Source organism: Hippopotamus amphibius, chromosome 2 (assembly GCF_030028045.1).
Source record: "Hippopotamus amphibius kiboko isolate mHipAmp2 chromosome 2, mHipAmp2.hap2, whole genome shotgun sequence".
NCBI lineage: Eukaryota > Metazoa > Chordata > Mammalia > Artiodactyla > Hippopotamidae > Hippopotamus > Hippopotamus amphibius.
In genome coordinates, this window is record NC_080187.1 from 212,648,743 (window position 1) to 212,661,696 (window position 12,954).

The following is a 12,954-nucleotide window of genomic DNA, read 5'->3' on the forward strand; positions in this document are numbered from 1 at the left end:
CCCTCAAACCACAAACAGCTCACTCATTTTATGATTTAGTAAAAAAAAAAAGTCTATAAACTCAATGATACAGTAATGATTCTCGTAACTGACAGCTGCTCTTATCTACCCCAAGAATGAATAAAACAATGTGTATAAAATATTGAGAACATAAATTTGAAAAAGAACTAAAATATAAATACATTTATACTTGCTGTTATCTATAATCAAATTGTTCTTCAGAAATATAAAGTGGTCTCAGTGAAGACCAAAATCATAATTAACTTTTAAATACTTATACTTAATGTGTATTTCCCTGATGACAACGGTATTAGAAAAACTAAGGATGGACAAATCTACCAGATCAGAAATACCCCTATCTTAATCTGGGTTTCTACAGAAGCAGACCATGAGAGCAAGATTTAGTACAAGTAGTAACAGAATGTAGAGAAGGCAATGTTGCCTAAACAGGGTATAATATTAAAGTAGCTACCACAGTGGGTAACTGGATTTTAATTCCAAAGTAACCTCTGGGAAACAATATAAAAAATAGAAAAGTGAAGAAGCCATAATACTTATATACCATCTCCCATCAGTTATTGGTTGTGGACTTCTGGAGATAAGCTGTTAATTTCTAGGCATTTCTAGAGGGCCAAGCAAGAGCAAAGGCCTTCCAGGGCTCTGAGAAAAGCCTTAAAGCACCAAGATACAAATACTGGCTATTAGAGGTTATTTACAAAACAATGAAATAGTAAGGGTCAAAGAGTAAGGCGGGGAACTAACCAACAACTGTTAACTCTTTCCACTGAAAGAAGACAGTTGATTCCTCTCGTCAAACTCAGGTCCGGCTCTAGTCTTACTTGGTAACATGCCACTGCACACTCCCCACAAATACACCAAAATGTTCTTTCATGCTATCAGCTTTTTTCCCTTTGTATGAGATGATGGGAACACTTCCTCATTTACAAGTACCCACAATAAGCCTGGCATGTAGTAAGCATTTATGAGGGAGAGAAAGTGAAAAGCAGAGTCAAATTACACATTTTTTTCCTAATCTGTCTATATTTCTTAGAACGGTGTTTATAAAAATCATACTTTTTTATAGCTACCAGTTGACAACACAGGACATAAATCTAAATAATTGACATTGAAAATTAGTAAAGATGCTGAAGAATCATTTAAGAACAAAGAATATAAAGAACATAGCCTGATGTGAATCCCAATTACACTATTAACTTGCTTCATCATCATAGGGAAGTCACTTAAATTCTGAGCCACTGCTGCTTCTTTTGTGAAAGGTAATCATACGAACTACAACCAGGGGTTTTATAATGATCAAATATAATATGGATGTTAAAGTGGTTTTTAAATGGAAAAATATATGCAAAGCAAGTTATGCAGTATGCAGAGACTTTCATATTGGACTGGCATAAAGCCAAAAAGGCAGTATTTGAGGGAGTGACCACAAATTTATAAACTGTTGGAGGGTGAATAGCATTAAGAGTGTTATGCTGTAAAAATACTTAAAATAGGGAGAATGGAAACATTATGGATTCAAAAGTTCCTGCCCAAGTTGTATCAGGATTCCTGCAGCAGGTCTACCTCATGGGAAAATGGGAGGCCAGCTATTATACAAATGGTTGGGTTCCTGTAAAGGCAGTAATGACCAGGATGGGAGCTTGGCCTCACTGAGATAGTAAATTCTAATCCCTCTGCAGCATGGTGGAATGTCAGTACCCTGAGACCTATTCTGGCAATTCTCACTAAACTCGCCTGATAGCTGGACCCTAACAAAATCATTCAAAGCTTAGTTCAGAAAAATTTAAAAATCAGGTGAAACTAACTGTTTACCTTGAAGTTATTCAGAATCAGCTTTAAGGCAAAACTGTTTGAACAGGTTATTACCTTTTAAAGCAGGGAAATTAGCATTTACGAAGTATCCTTTACGTATTAGTCAATATGAGTCACTTACCATATATAATCTCTAAATCCTCAAAACACAAGGAGTTAATTATGCATATGTATATTTAATTGTACGTACATTTACAGGGAAGAAAGACTCAGAGGTTAAATACGTCACTTAAATAACAGGAGTGGCCAAATCAAAATCCATCCAGTTCTAAATCCTCTGTTATCTCTCATGAAATACTAGCTGCTTGAACTTGTATTAATAGGATAACCCTTAAAAGGAATTAAATTACCATACAATAGGCAACAACAGCTCCCTTGTTAAAAGCAATTTTCTCACTATAGTTCCTCTTGGGATCATTTATACAATTCCATACATTGTATGTTAAGTAATATAGCACAAATTGCAGAACCCTCCTTAATCCTCTCTTCCTATAATGCTGGTCACCTAAGTTCTAATAACTCAGAGTGAAACAAATTTAGTTTGCCCCCAAGTATACTATGAGGAGAAGCTAAGAGGAAAGAATAAGAGGACTGCTTACTTCCATTAATTACCTTGCAAGAAAAAGCAACAGAAATTAATCAAAGTTCCAATTATAATAGATTTGAAAACATAATAAATGGGAGGATAGTGATGAAAGTTATGTTAAGGAAGTAGGCCAGTATGACTACAAAGTTCTTCTAAAAGGAAAAGATGGATAATGATGCTTTCAATGGTGGCAGCAATGGTGGAAACATTCACTGTGCACTTGCTAAGTATTAAGCAATCTATCAAGCTCTTTAGATGCACTAATCTAATACAAAAGTTAAAAACTATTATTTCTCCCTTAAATAGGTGATGGAAGCAAAAGAATAAGTGACCTGCTTGGGTTCTCAAAACTAGTAAGTAGATAAGCCAGTTCTGAAGTCAGGTCTATCTACTTCAGAACCCAAAAATTCTTAAGCATTACTTAGACTGCCTAGATAATAGCAGACCAGCTGACAATTTCACTGTAAGTTCCGTACAGGCAATCAAGTCTTATATTCACCTTATGAGCTTCCCAGTCTCCTACCTACTTCCCAATGAGACGCACATAGTCACTTGGTGTACTAAGCGAAAGATGAAAGCTTCTCAAGACTGACAAAACAGCATAAAATTTTTCTACTAAAAGTTATCAGTATCTATAAATTTAAATGCCTAAAACTTATTTTCCAAAATATTAAATCTGAAACCACAAATTACTTGATTTATTATGAAATGGTAATGCAATTAAATTGAAGGAAGAAGTTAATGTCATAATTACTAATCCTTCTCAACTCTGATAGTTTTGCAATTAGTGGAGTTTGTAATGACATGCAGTGAGAACTAAAGTGACGGTTACTTAAAGCAAGGATTAAGACATGTTATGTTTCCAGGAGGAATGGTTAACAAATTAGTTCATTAGTTAATGAATATAGATGAGTACATGTTTTTGGCCTTTCATATCTGACCTAATTACAAACTGAAGTAAAAGAAAAAGATTGTGTTCTTTTTATAATTACAAACTTGTTTTTATAAAATATAACAAATAAAGCTAAATTTTTCAATTCTTAATTTTTGGAAAATTACATAAAGGTTATAGCATCTCTTGCTACTTAAAAAAATGCATTCATTCGTCATGTGAAAAGACTGTTAACTGACACATAAAACAGGAAGGACGTAACTTTTTAAAATAAACAATAAAGACTGCCCATAATACGTAACTAAACTACTAAAAAAGAAGTGAAAAAAAATAAGTCTCAAGGAAAAAAAGCCTTGTACTTCATAAAGATCCATAACTATGCTGAAATCAGGAATGCAATCAATTTATTTTGTCAAACTGAATACAGTCTAAACATCTGCCAAAAAAATTCAAAAAAGGTAAATTGACTGGTTTTTAATCAACAAACCACACACATACAAATATATCAATTCAAATAAATTAAACACTGATTTATTTTCTTTCCTATATTCTTTGTATTTCAGCTGATTTTCTTCCTAAGTCACAAGATAGACTGCAAATGAGCAAGGTGAGAGTCCTTTAACAGGAACACAGGATAATTTAGGCACTTGTACTGACCGGCTCAGAGTCATAGCAAAAATCATCCCAGCTCTGTCTGAGAGGTTTCTTTGTTATCTGAAAGTAAGGCAGATTAGTTAGGTAGAAGTAATGATTATTACACTTTTCTAATCATCTCTTACATGTAGTGTTCAGGTAGCACTGCTGTTATGCAAAGAAAGTTATCTTGTATAGCAGTATAAAACAAGAAACAACTAAGCAAACATTCGGATACTGGGAGATCATATATTATTATAACCAATCCACACCTGCTATTGTTCAGTTACTCTGAAATTCAGAGTTAACTGCTGAGTCCCATAGTCTTTGAATACTGATCTTATGACAAGAATATGTATGGTATGGCCAGTGATTACAAAAAAGACCTGGAAAAGGAGCAATAAACTCTAGATTTCTCTAATGTTAACAACTATTAGGTCATTATAGGCAATGACTACTTTTTAAAAAGGAAAATATTTAATTGCCCAAATATAAGGCAAATAGTTTAAACAGGGAAGGGAAAAAACTCAGAAGCTAAATCAATGATTTTTTAAATATACTTAATTCAATACATAAAAATGCCTAGCATTATACCAGGAAGAGGTATTTTAAATAATTCTGAAATTCTCAATATAGTAATACAGAGTTATGTTAGCTTATATAAATATGTAGTTTCAAAACTGGGAAATATCAGTTATATAGCAAGCTCTATATCCTGCAAAAAGTCTGAGATGTACCTCTCATAACCCTAAATACATACAATAATCTTTGAGCCACCATCGAAGTGTCAATTTCCTTACAAAACCCTCAAAAGAATTTTTTAAATCACCATAAAGGAATTTCTTTCCATAGACATTACATCTTGCCTCAAACAATTAAATAAATGAGGGGAGACAATCTGTTATTGTTATCTAAATGATCTACTGTCAGACCAATTCCAGTATTATCGGTTCTAGAATTTTTGTTAAAATGAGAAATAAAACTGGAGAAACCAATGCAGTGTAAAGTTGTGAGAATTACTCCTTATGGAAGCTTAGGAGTGAATTTTGAGTTTCAAGCTAAGATACAAATTCTCTAAGTCATGTCCTGTAATGAATTTTCATATTTAATATATAATACTTTCATAGGACAATCACTAAATTATTAAAAATAACCATACTCTAAGTCAGTATCATAATATCATGCAAAGAGGTATATGTATGAGACTTCAAAGCATGCAAATAAAGTTTCAGTAATCCTCTGTCAAGGGCAAGCGTTAATCATTAGTAACATTTAACATGCTGTGGTCTGTAAAAGGTAAATCACTTTGGAAAGTATAAGCCATTTTTCTAAATTGGAGGTATCTATAAACAGTTTATTATTCTCTTAAAGAGTCTCACAAAAAGCAAAAGGCACACATACAACTAATCTTTTACAATTCATATAAGAATAATAATAATTTTTAAATTTGAGAACTGCATCACATAAATTTTTAGACAGTATGTATGAAAATGCTAGTTAATATCCACTACCAACCAGGCTTCAGAAACAAAGTACTAGGAAAAAAAACTTTTCTTTAAGGCTAAAATTTAATAATGCCCTACATTTCAAAATGCTTTTCATGAACTCTCACCTGATTGAGATAATGATATTCTTCTGGTTGTTTAAGATGGAATGCTAATCTCTCTTCTTCACTTGCTCCTGCCAGAAGGTAATAGAATACATGATAGTTCCTATTGGAAAAAAAGAAATATAGCTTTATAATGAACATGGTCTATGGTTATCATTTAACAACAACAAAAAAGGAAAACATTAATTAGTAAACTGTTTCAGCTTTGCTTCATTTTTTTAATACACAAGTGATAAACTCAATATTTAAGTACTACAGTGGAGATCCCTGGTGATCCACTGGTTAGGACTCAGCACTTTCACTGCTGTGGCCCGGGTTCAATCCCTGGTTGGGAAACTAAGATCCTACAAGCCAGGTGGTGTGGCCAAAAAAAAAATTAAGTACTACAAAATAAAACATTTTGTATGCTGAATTCAAAAGAGAAGGTGAAGCCAGCAATACAGTAAAGTTAAGACCTCTAAAAATTCTCTCCACAGAACCAATTAGAAAACTGGCAAATTTGTCAGAATCAACTCTAGAAATTAACCAAAAGTTTATAGCAATCCAGTGAGTTTTTATACAAGAAAAACAGCCGAATCTCAGTAAAATCAGAAGCCTGGAAGTGTTTTAACTTGCCCTATTCCCTCTCCTGCTTACCAGATCCACGGTAGCTTTCAATATTAACAGCTTATAACTGAGGTGGACACCAGAAGCCTGGCAGGCTCCAGAAGAGGGCAGGACAGGGTTGGGGCACATTCAGAGCCTCCTTCCCTGAGAAATATCATTATTTGAACTGTCTGGTAGGTCCCTGGAAGAAGCCATTTTCAAAACTATCCTTATTTGACCTGACTTAGAGTTAGCCCGGTACAAAACCTTTGCCCCAGAGATATTTGTGAGAAACAATCACAGACAAGTCTGGAAGGGCTGCTGCGGGAGTCCCCAGGTTTCCCTAGATGCCAGTTAAAATTCCTTGTCCTGACTGAAGATCATCTGTGAAAACCCTGGCCATGGCATCCGTATCAGATCCTATTACGTTCAGAGAGTTCTTCCCTTTGTATTATCGCCTCGGTGCCATTCCCACAAAGATCCAGAAGGGGTTCCGCTCCATGGTGGTCTACCTCACAGCCCTCAACACCAATGGGGACTACATTGCCGTGGGCAGCAGCACTGGCATGCTCTACCTATACTGCCAGCACTTGAATCAGATGAAGAAGTACAACTTTGAGACTGTGAGGCAGCATCTTTGTTTGCATCCTCACAAAAAGCACAGTGAAGCCATCCGTAAACACTTAACTGCTTAAATCTACTTCAACGTCCATCTCATTTTATTTTATTTTTTTTAATTTTTTTTTTATTGGAACTTCCCCAGTGGCACAGTGGTTAAGAATCCATCTGCCATTGATCCTTGGTGGATTGATCCTTGGTCCAGGAAGATCCCACATGCCACAGAGCAACTAAGCCCATGTACCACAACTTCTGACCCCGAGCTCTAGAGCCCATGAGCCACAACTACTGAAGCCCTTGCACCTAGAGCCTGTGCTCCTCTACAAGACAAGTCACTGCACTGAGAAGCCCACGTACCACAACGAAGAGTAGCCCCAGTTCGCCACAACTACAGAAAGCCTGCACACAGCAATGAAGACCCACTGCAACCAAAATAAATTAATTAAATAACTGACTTGAAAAAAAGAAAAAACTGAGGTATTTTATTAAGTAAAAAAAAAGAGTTTTGGGAAGATGGAATTATGAAGTTGACTGAAAAGTGGCAGAAGGTAGTGGAACAAAAGGGTGAATACATTGTTCAATAAAGTTCTTGGTGAAAATGTAAAAAAAGAAAAGAAACAATTACAGGCAATTTTTGAACATATTGGCTACCTGAAGCAATGAATAAATGTTAGGGCAAACAGTAGACTAACCAAAAAACTTAAAGGGAAAAGCTGGGAAATGAGACATCCACAGAGGCTTTGAAAAGCTCCAATATGTTCCTGGGACTCTAGAAAGCTATATGCATGCATAAGGTTGTGCCCATGTCCAGGGCTGCAAGTCTACTCAGCAAAGATAAGAGGAGATATTAAGCTCTCACCTATCACTAACTGTGAAAGTTTGCACAAGCAGGAAGTAAATACTAAGGCAGGATTATAAAATGCCTACCAAGGTGTTAAAAGTCATGGCCCAATACCCAAAGAGAGCCCTGAAGCAAAGACTATGAGACTTATTGTTACCAACCATTTAAGGAACTCTGTTCAATCATTAGCTGACAACTAAGCTAACCAAGCAGATATTTCAATGGCTAAACTTGAAAAAGAATACAGACTTCAGATTAGCTCAGAAAATTCACAAAACAAACAGCAGGAACAAAAGTAACAACCAGAAACCCTGGGAGGGGGAGGAACTCATTTCTAGAGCTACCACATGACTATTTTAAATGTCCAATTATTATTTAATATGTCCAAAAATTTATGAGTCATGTAAGGAAACCAGAAACTATAGCACATACAAAGGAGAAAAAACAATCAATAATAACTGTTCCTGGGGAGGTCCTGACATTAGACTTACTAGATAAGACTTTAATCAGCTGTTTTAAATACATTCAAAGAACTAAAGAAAACCACGTTTAAAGAACTAAAGTATGAGAATGATGTCTCATCAAAGAGAAGCTATCAATATATATACAGAACTTATTAAAAAAAATCAAAAAGGAATTCCAGAATTGAAAAACATAACAACTAAAATGGAAAAATATTTAGAGGAGCTCAACAGCAGACATGCAGGCAGAAGAAGGAATCAGTGGACTTGAAGAAAGGTCAGTTAAGGCTAATGAGTCTGAGGAAGAGAAAGAAAAATGAATGAAGAAAAACTATCAGTCTTAGAGGTCTGTGGGACACCATTAAGCAGACACCAACAAATGCACAATATGGAACACCAACATATGCACAGTGGGAGCCCTAAAAAGAGAAGAAAGAAAAGAGCAGAAAGAGTATTTGAAAAAATAATGCCCCCAAACTCCCCAAAGTTGATGAAAAACATTAATCTGTACATGCAAGAAACTCAATGAACTCCAGGAGGGAAAAACTCAAAGCAATACACACCTAGACAAATTAAAACTATTAAAAGACAAAGAAAAAATTTTCAAACCACCATGAGAGAAGTGTCTCATCAAGGGATCCTAATATATTTAAAATTACCACCTGATTTCTCATCAAGAACCATGGAAAGGAAACAGATTCAAAGTACTAAAAGAAAAAAACAATCAAGAATTACATATCCAGCAAAACTATCCTTCAAAAAATAAAGGGGAAATCAGGATATTCCCAGATCAACAAAAACTCATATATCTCATATACTTTATGGGCCCCATAAAAATGCTATATGGAGTTATTCTGGCTGAAATGAAAGGAAACTAGAAAAGATTCAATTAAGCATGAAGAAATAAATAACATTAGTAATGGTAACTACATAGGTAAATATAAAAGATAATATAAATTTCCATGTTATTTGTAAGGCTTTTTTCCCTTCCTGCTAGATTTTTAAAGACACCTGCAAAAAGCAGTAATTATAAAACTGTATTGATGGGTCTACTATTATAAAGATGTAATTTGTACAAAATAACAGCACAAAGTAGGGAGAGAGAAACAGACCTACCTAGGAGCAAAGTTATTTATATGCTATCAAAATTAACTTGTTATTAATTCAAACCAGATCATTAAACTTTTAACTGTGATCACCAGGACAACCATTAAAAAAATAACTCATGAAACATATAATAAAAGAAATATCAATAGAATTTAAGTGGTACACTAGAAAATATCTATTTAATACAAGATAAGGCAGTAACAGGAGAACAGAAGAATTCAAACATACACAAAACAAACAGCAAAATAGTATTCATAAGTCCCACCTTAGTAATTATTACATTAAATGTAAATCATTAAGCATTCCAGTCCAAAGATGGATAACTGGAAGAATGAAGTTTTGTTTTGCTTTTTTTTAAAAAAGGATCTAACTACATGCTGTCTATAACAGACATACTATAGATTCAGACATACAAATAGGTTGAAAGTAAAAGGATGAAAAAAAGATAAAAGTAACCAAAACAGTAACCAAAAGAAAGCTGAAGTGTCTATATTAATACCAGACAAAACAGACTTTAAAACAAAAATTGTTACCAGATGCAAAGGCCATTTTTTAATGACAAAAGGGCCAATCTCAAGAATATATAACAATTCTAAACATAAATGCATCTAAAAACAGAGCCCCAAAATACATGAAACAAAAATTGAAATAACTGAAGGAAGAAATAAACAGTGCAACAATAGTGCTGAGATATTTCAACATCCCACTTTCAATAAGAATACAGCAACTGAGAACAATCAAGATGGCAGAGTAGGAGGATGTGCGCTCACTCCCTCTTGCAAGAACACCGGAATTACAACTAACTGCTGAACAATCATCGACAGAAAGACACTGGAACTCACCAAAAAAAAACATCCCATATCCAGAGACAAAGGAGAAGCCCGCAATGAGACAACAGGAAGGGTGCAATCACGTTAAGAATACAGCAACTAGACAAAAGATCAACAAGGAAAAAGAGGACTTGAAACTTTCTAAATACCATCTAGAGCGAACAGACATCTGTAGAATACTCCATCCAACAACAGCAGGATACATACTTTCTCAAGTATTCATGTAACAGTCTCCAGGATAGACAATGTCAGACTATAAAACAAGTCTCAGTAAATTTAAGGGGATTGAAATCATACCAAGTATATTCTCTGGTCTCCTTAGAAATTAGAAATCAATAAAAACAGAATGGACTGGAGGACACGAGGTTGAGGGGGGCGGGGGATGAAGGGGAAGCTGGGACGAAGTGAGAGAGTAGCATAGACATATATATACTACCAACTGTAAAATAGATTGCCAGTGGGAAGTTGCTATATAACAAAGGGAGATCAACTCGATGATGGGTGATTCCTTAGAGGGCCAGGATGGGGAGGGTGGGAAGGAGGGAATATGGGGATATGTGTATAAATACAGCTGATTGACTTTGGTGTACCTCAAAAACTGGTACAAGAGTGTAAGGCAATTATATTCCAATAAAGAGATTTAAAAAAAAAAGAAATCAATAAAAGAAATTTCCAGAACTTAGGAATACGTGGCAATTCAATAACACACTCCTAAATAATCAATAAGCCCAATTACCTAGGAAATTAGAAAATACATTGAGATGCATGAAAATAAAAATACAGCATACCAAAACATGGGAAAATAGTTGAAGCAGTGCTCAGTGGGACTTTTACAGCTGTAAACCCATATTGAAAAAGAAGATCTCAATTCTATAACCTGACATTCACCTTAAAAAACTAGGGGAGGCCTTTCTCACCTTCTGAGATAGCCCACACTCTGTCTGCAGAGTGTGTTTCTCTCTAAATAAGTCTCTAAATAAACTTCTTACCTATCACTGTCTCTCACTGAATTCTTTCTGTGGTGAGACATCAAGAACCCGAGCTTCATTAAGTCCTGAAACCAGGTGTGTGATCTCAGTTGGAAGACCTTGGGTTTTGGCCAGGCTTGAGTCCCGGTCTCATGGGTTCAAGTCCCAATCAGGGTTTTGGCTGGGTGTGAGTCCCAGCCACATGGGTCCATGTCCCAATCAGGGTTTTGGTGAGGTCTGAGTCCCAGCCACATGAGTTCAAGTCCCAGTCAGGGTTTTGGCCGGGTTTGAGTCCAGGCCGCATGGGTTCAAGTCCCAATCTGGGTTTAGGCTGGGTTCGAGTCCCAGCATGCAGGTTCAAGTCCCAATCTCAGGTGCATGGTTTCAGCTGGCGACCATGAAGTAAACAGTGATAAGGTAAGAAAATACCGAGAGTTAGGTCTTGGTTCTAAAAAGTCCCCTGGAATGCCCATGAGCCAGGTATACTGGGGGGGACGCTCTGCTGATGTCTGCTCATTTCTGACAGGCAGATGAACCCTGTATGCTTATATATATCCAACAGCAGGTCCAGGATAAAATTTTTCATCTCTATACTCTTCTCCTTGACTCTGTGGTTTTTCGCCTATATTCTTGCATTCTTTCTGCTCTATTTCTTTTTTTCTTTCTTCTGTTAACCCCAAAAGACCTGTGTGACCACCAAGGTGTACTTTTTATTGCTTTTACTCCCCTCCCTCTGACCCTTACAAATGCTGACCCTTTAGTCCCAGCTTATAGCTGGACCAACTCCCACTCATCATCAACACTGTTGGAGATGTCTTCTGTGCCGTTTCTTTGTGACAACTTTTTGGGCACTAACAGCTGGTTGGGAGACTGCCTTGGAAGGGATAGCATCTAAAATCATATTTTGTACTCTGGCCACCTGTTACAAAAAGTGCTTCATCATCAAGGAGGTTTACAGGAAAGCTATGGAAGCAGTTACAACAGTTCCACACCAAGATGATGGCTATGCGAGGATTCCAGCCCATACTGACTTAAAACAAGGAGCTGTCCTGCCCCTGAGGCCCCTAGGTCAGGCATCCAGAGATTTTTATTTTCTGACAGGCAGGGTCAACACCCCTACTCAGCCTTGAAGCAGTTACAGAAGACGGACCATCGCCCTTCTGCTTCCCATAAGGATATAGGAGTAAAATCTCTGAGGGGGGGAATGAAACAGGAGGGAAGAGGGCAGGGCACAACCTCTGAAAGAATGACATAGCCCAAGGACATAACATAAACTGATTAGAACCAAATGGGTCCAAGATGGCAGACAAGTCAAATTCTAGGAGCCATGACAGTTCCAAGGCCGATCAAGAGGATCAAAAAGTGGGCAGTGGCCCAATTCTGTGATACTCCGCCCACTTGTTAGCCTATGAAATTACCCACCCTTACAAAAACTGACAAGCCCCATACCCTGGTGCCTTTCTCACCTTCTGAGATGGCCCATACTCTGTCTGCGGAGTGTGTTTCTCACTAAATAAATCTCTAAATAAACTTCTCACCTATCAAAAAAAAAGAAAGAAAGAAAAGAAAAAAGAAACTAAGGGCGAAAAGAGCAAACTAAACCCAAAGTAAGCAGAAGGAGGGAATACATGTGAGAGCAGAAATAAAACAGGGAATACGAAAAAATTAAAGAAAAATCAATAAAACCAAAACTTAGTCCTTTGTAAAGATCAACAAAACAGACAAACTTTCACCTAAACTAACCAAAAAGAGGGGAGAGGTTGCTGTCTCTGAATGTGTACCCCTCAAATTCCTATGTTAAAATCTTAACCCTAAAAGGTGATGGTATTAGGAGGTGGGGGTCTTCGGGAAGTGATTAGGTAATAATGGTGGAGCTCTCGTGAAAATAAAAAAGATTACAAGGGAATATTATATTTTTTTTCTTCCAACAAATTAGATAACTTAGACAAAATGGACAAGTTTCTAGAAAGATAAAAACTACCAAATCTGACTAA

General features: G+C 36.2%; 1 protein-coding gene across 11 annotated transcripts in view; it reads right to left on the reverse strand.

Moving 5' to 3' along the window:
• Positions 1-12,954, reverse strand: part of MYO9A (myosin IXA) — a 262,701-nt gene that overhangs the window by 183,925 nt on the left and 65,822 nt on the right. For 9 of the 11 annotated variants that reach the window (XM_057723187.1, XM_057723186.1, XM_057723189.1 and 6 more), the window contains 2 exons: positions 5,554-5,653; positions 3,966-4,022 (listed from right to left, as the gene is read on the reverse strand). In XM_057723187.1, coding sequence (XP_057579170.1) covers positions 3,966-4,022; positions 5,554-5,653 — 157 coding nt within the window. The other 2 variants (XM_057723183.1, XM_057723188.1) reach the window with 2 other exon arrangements.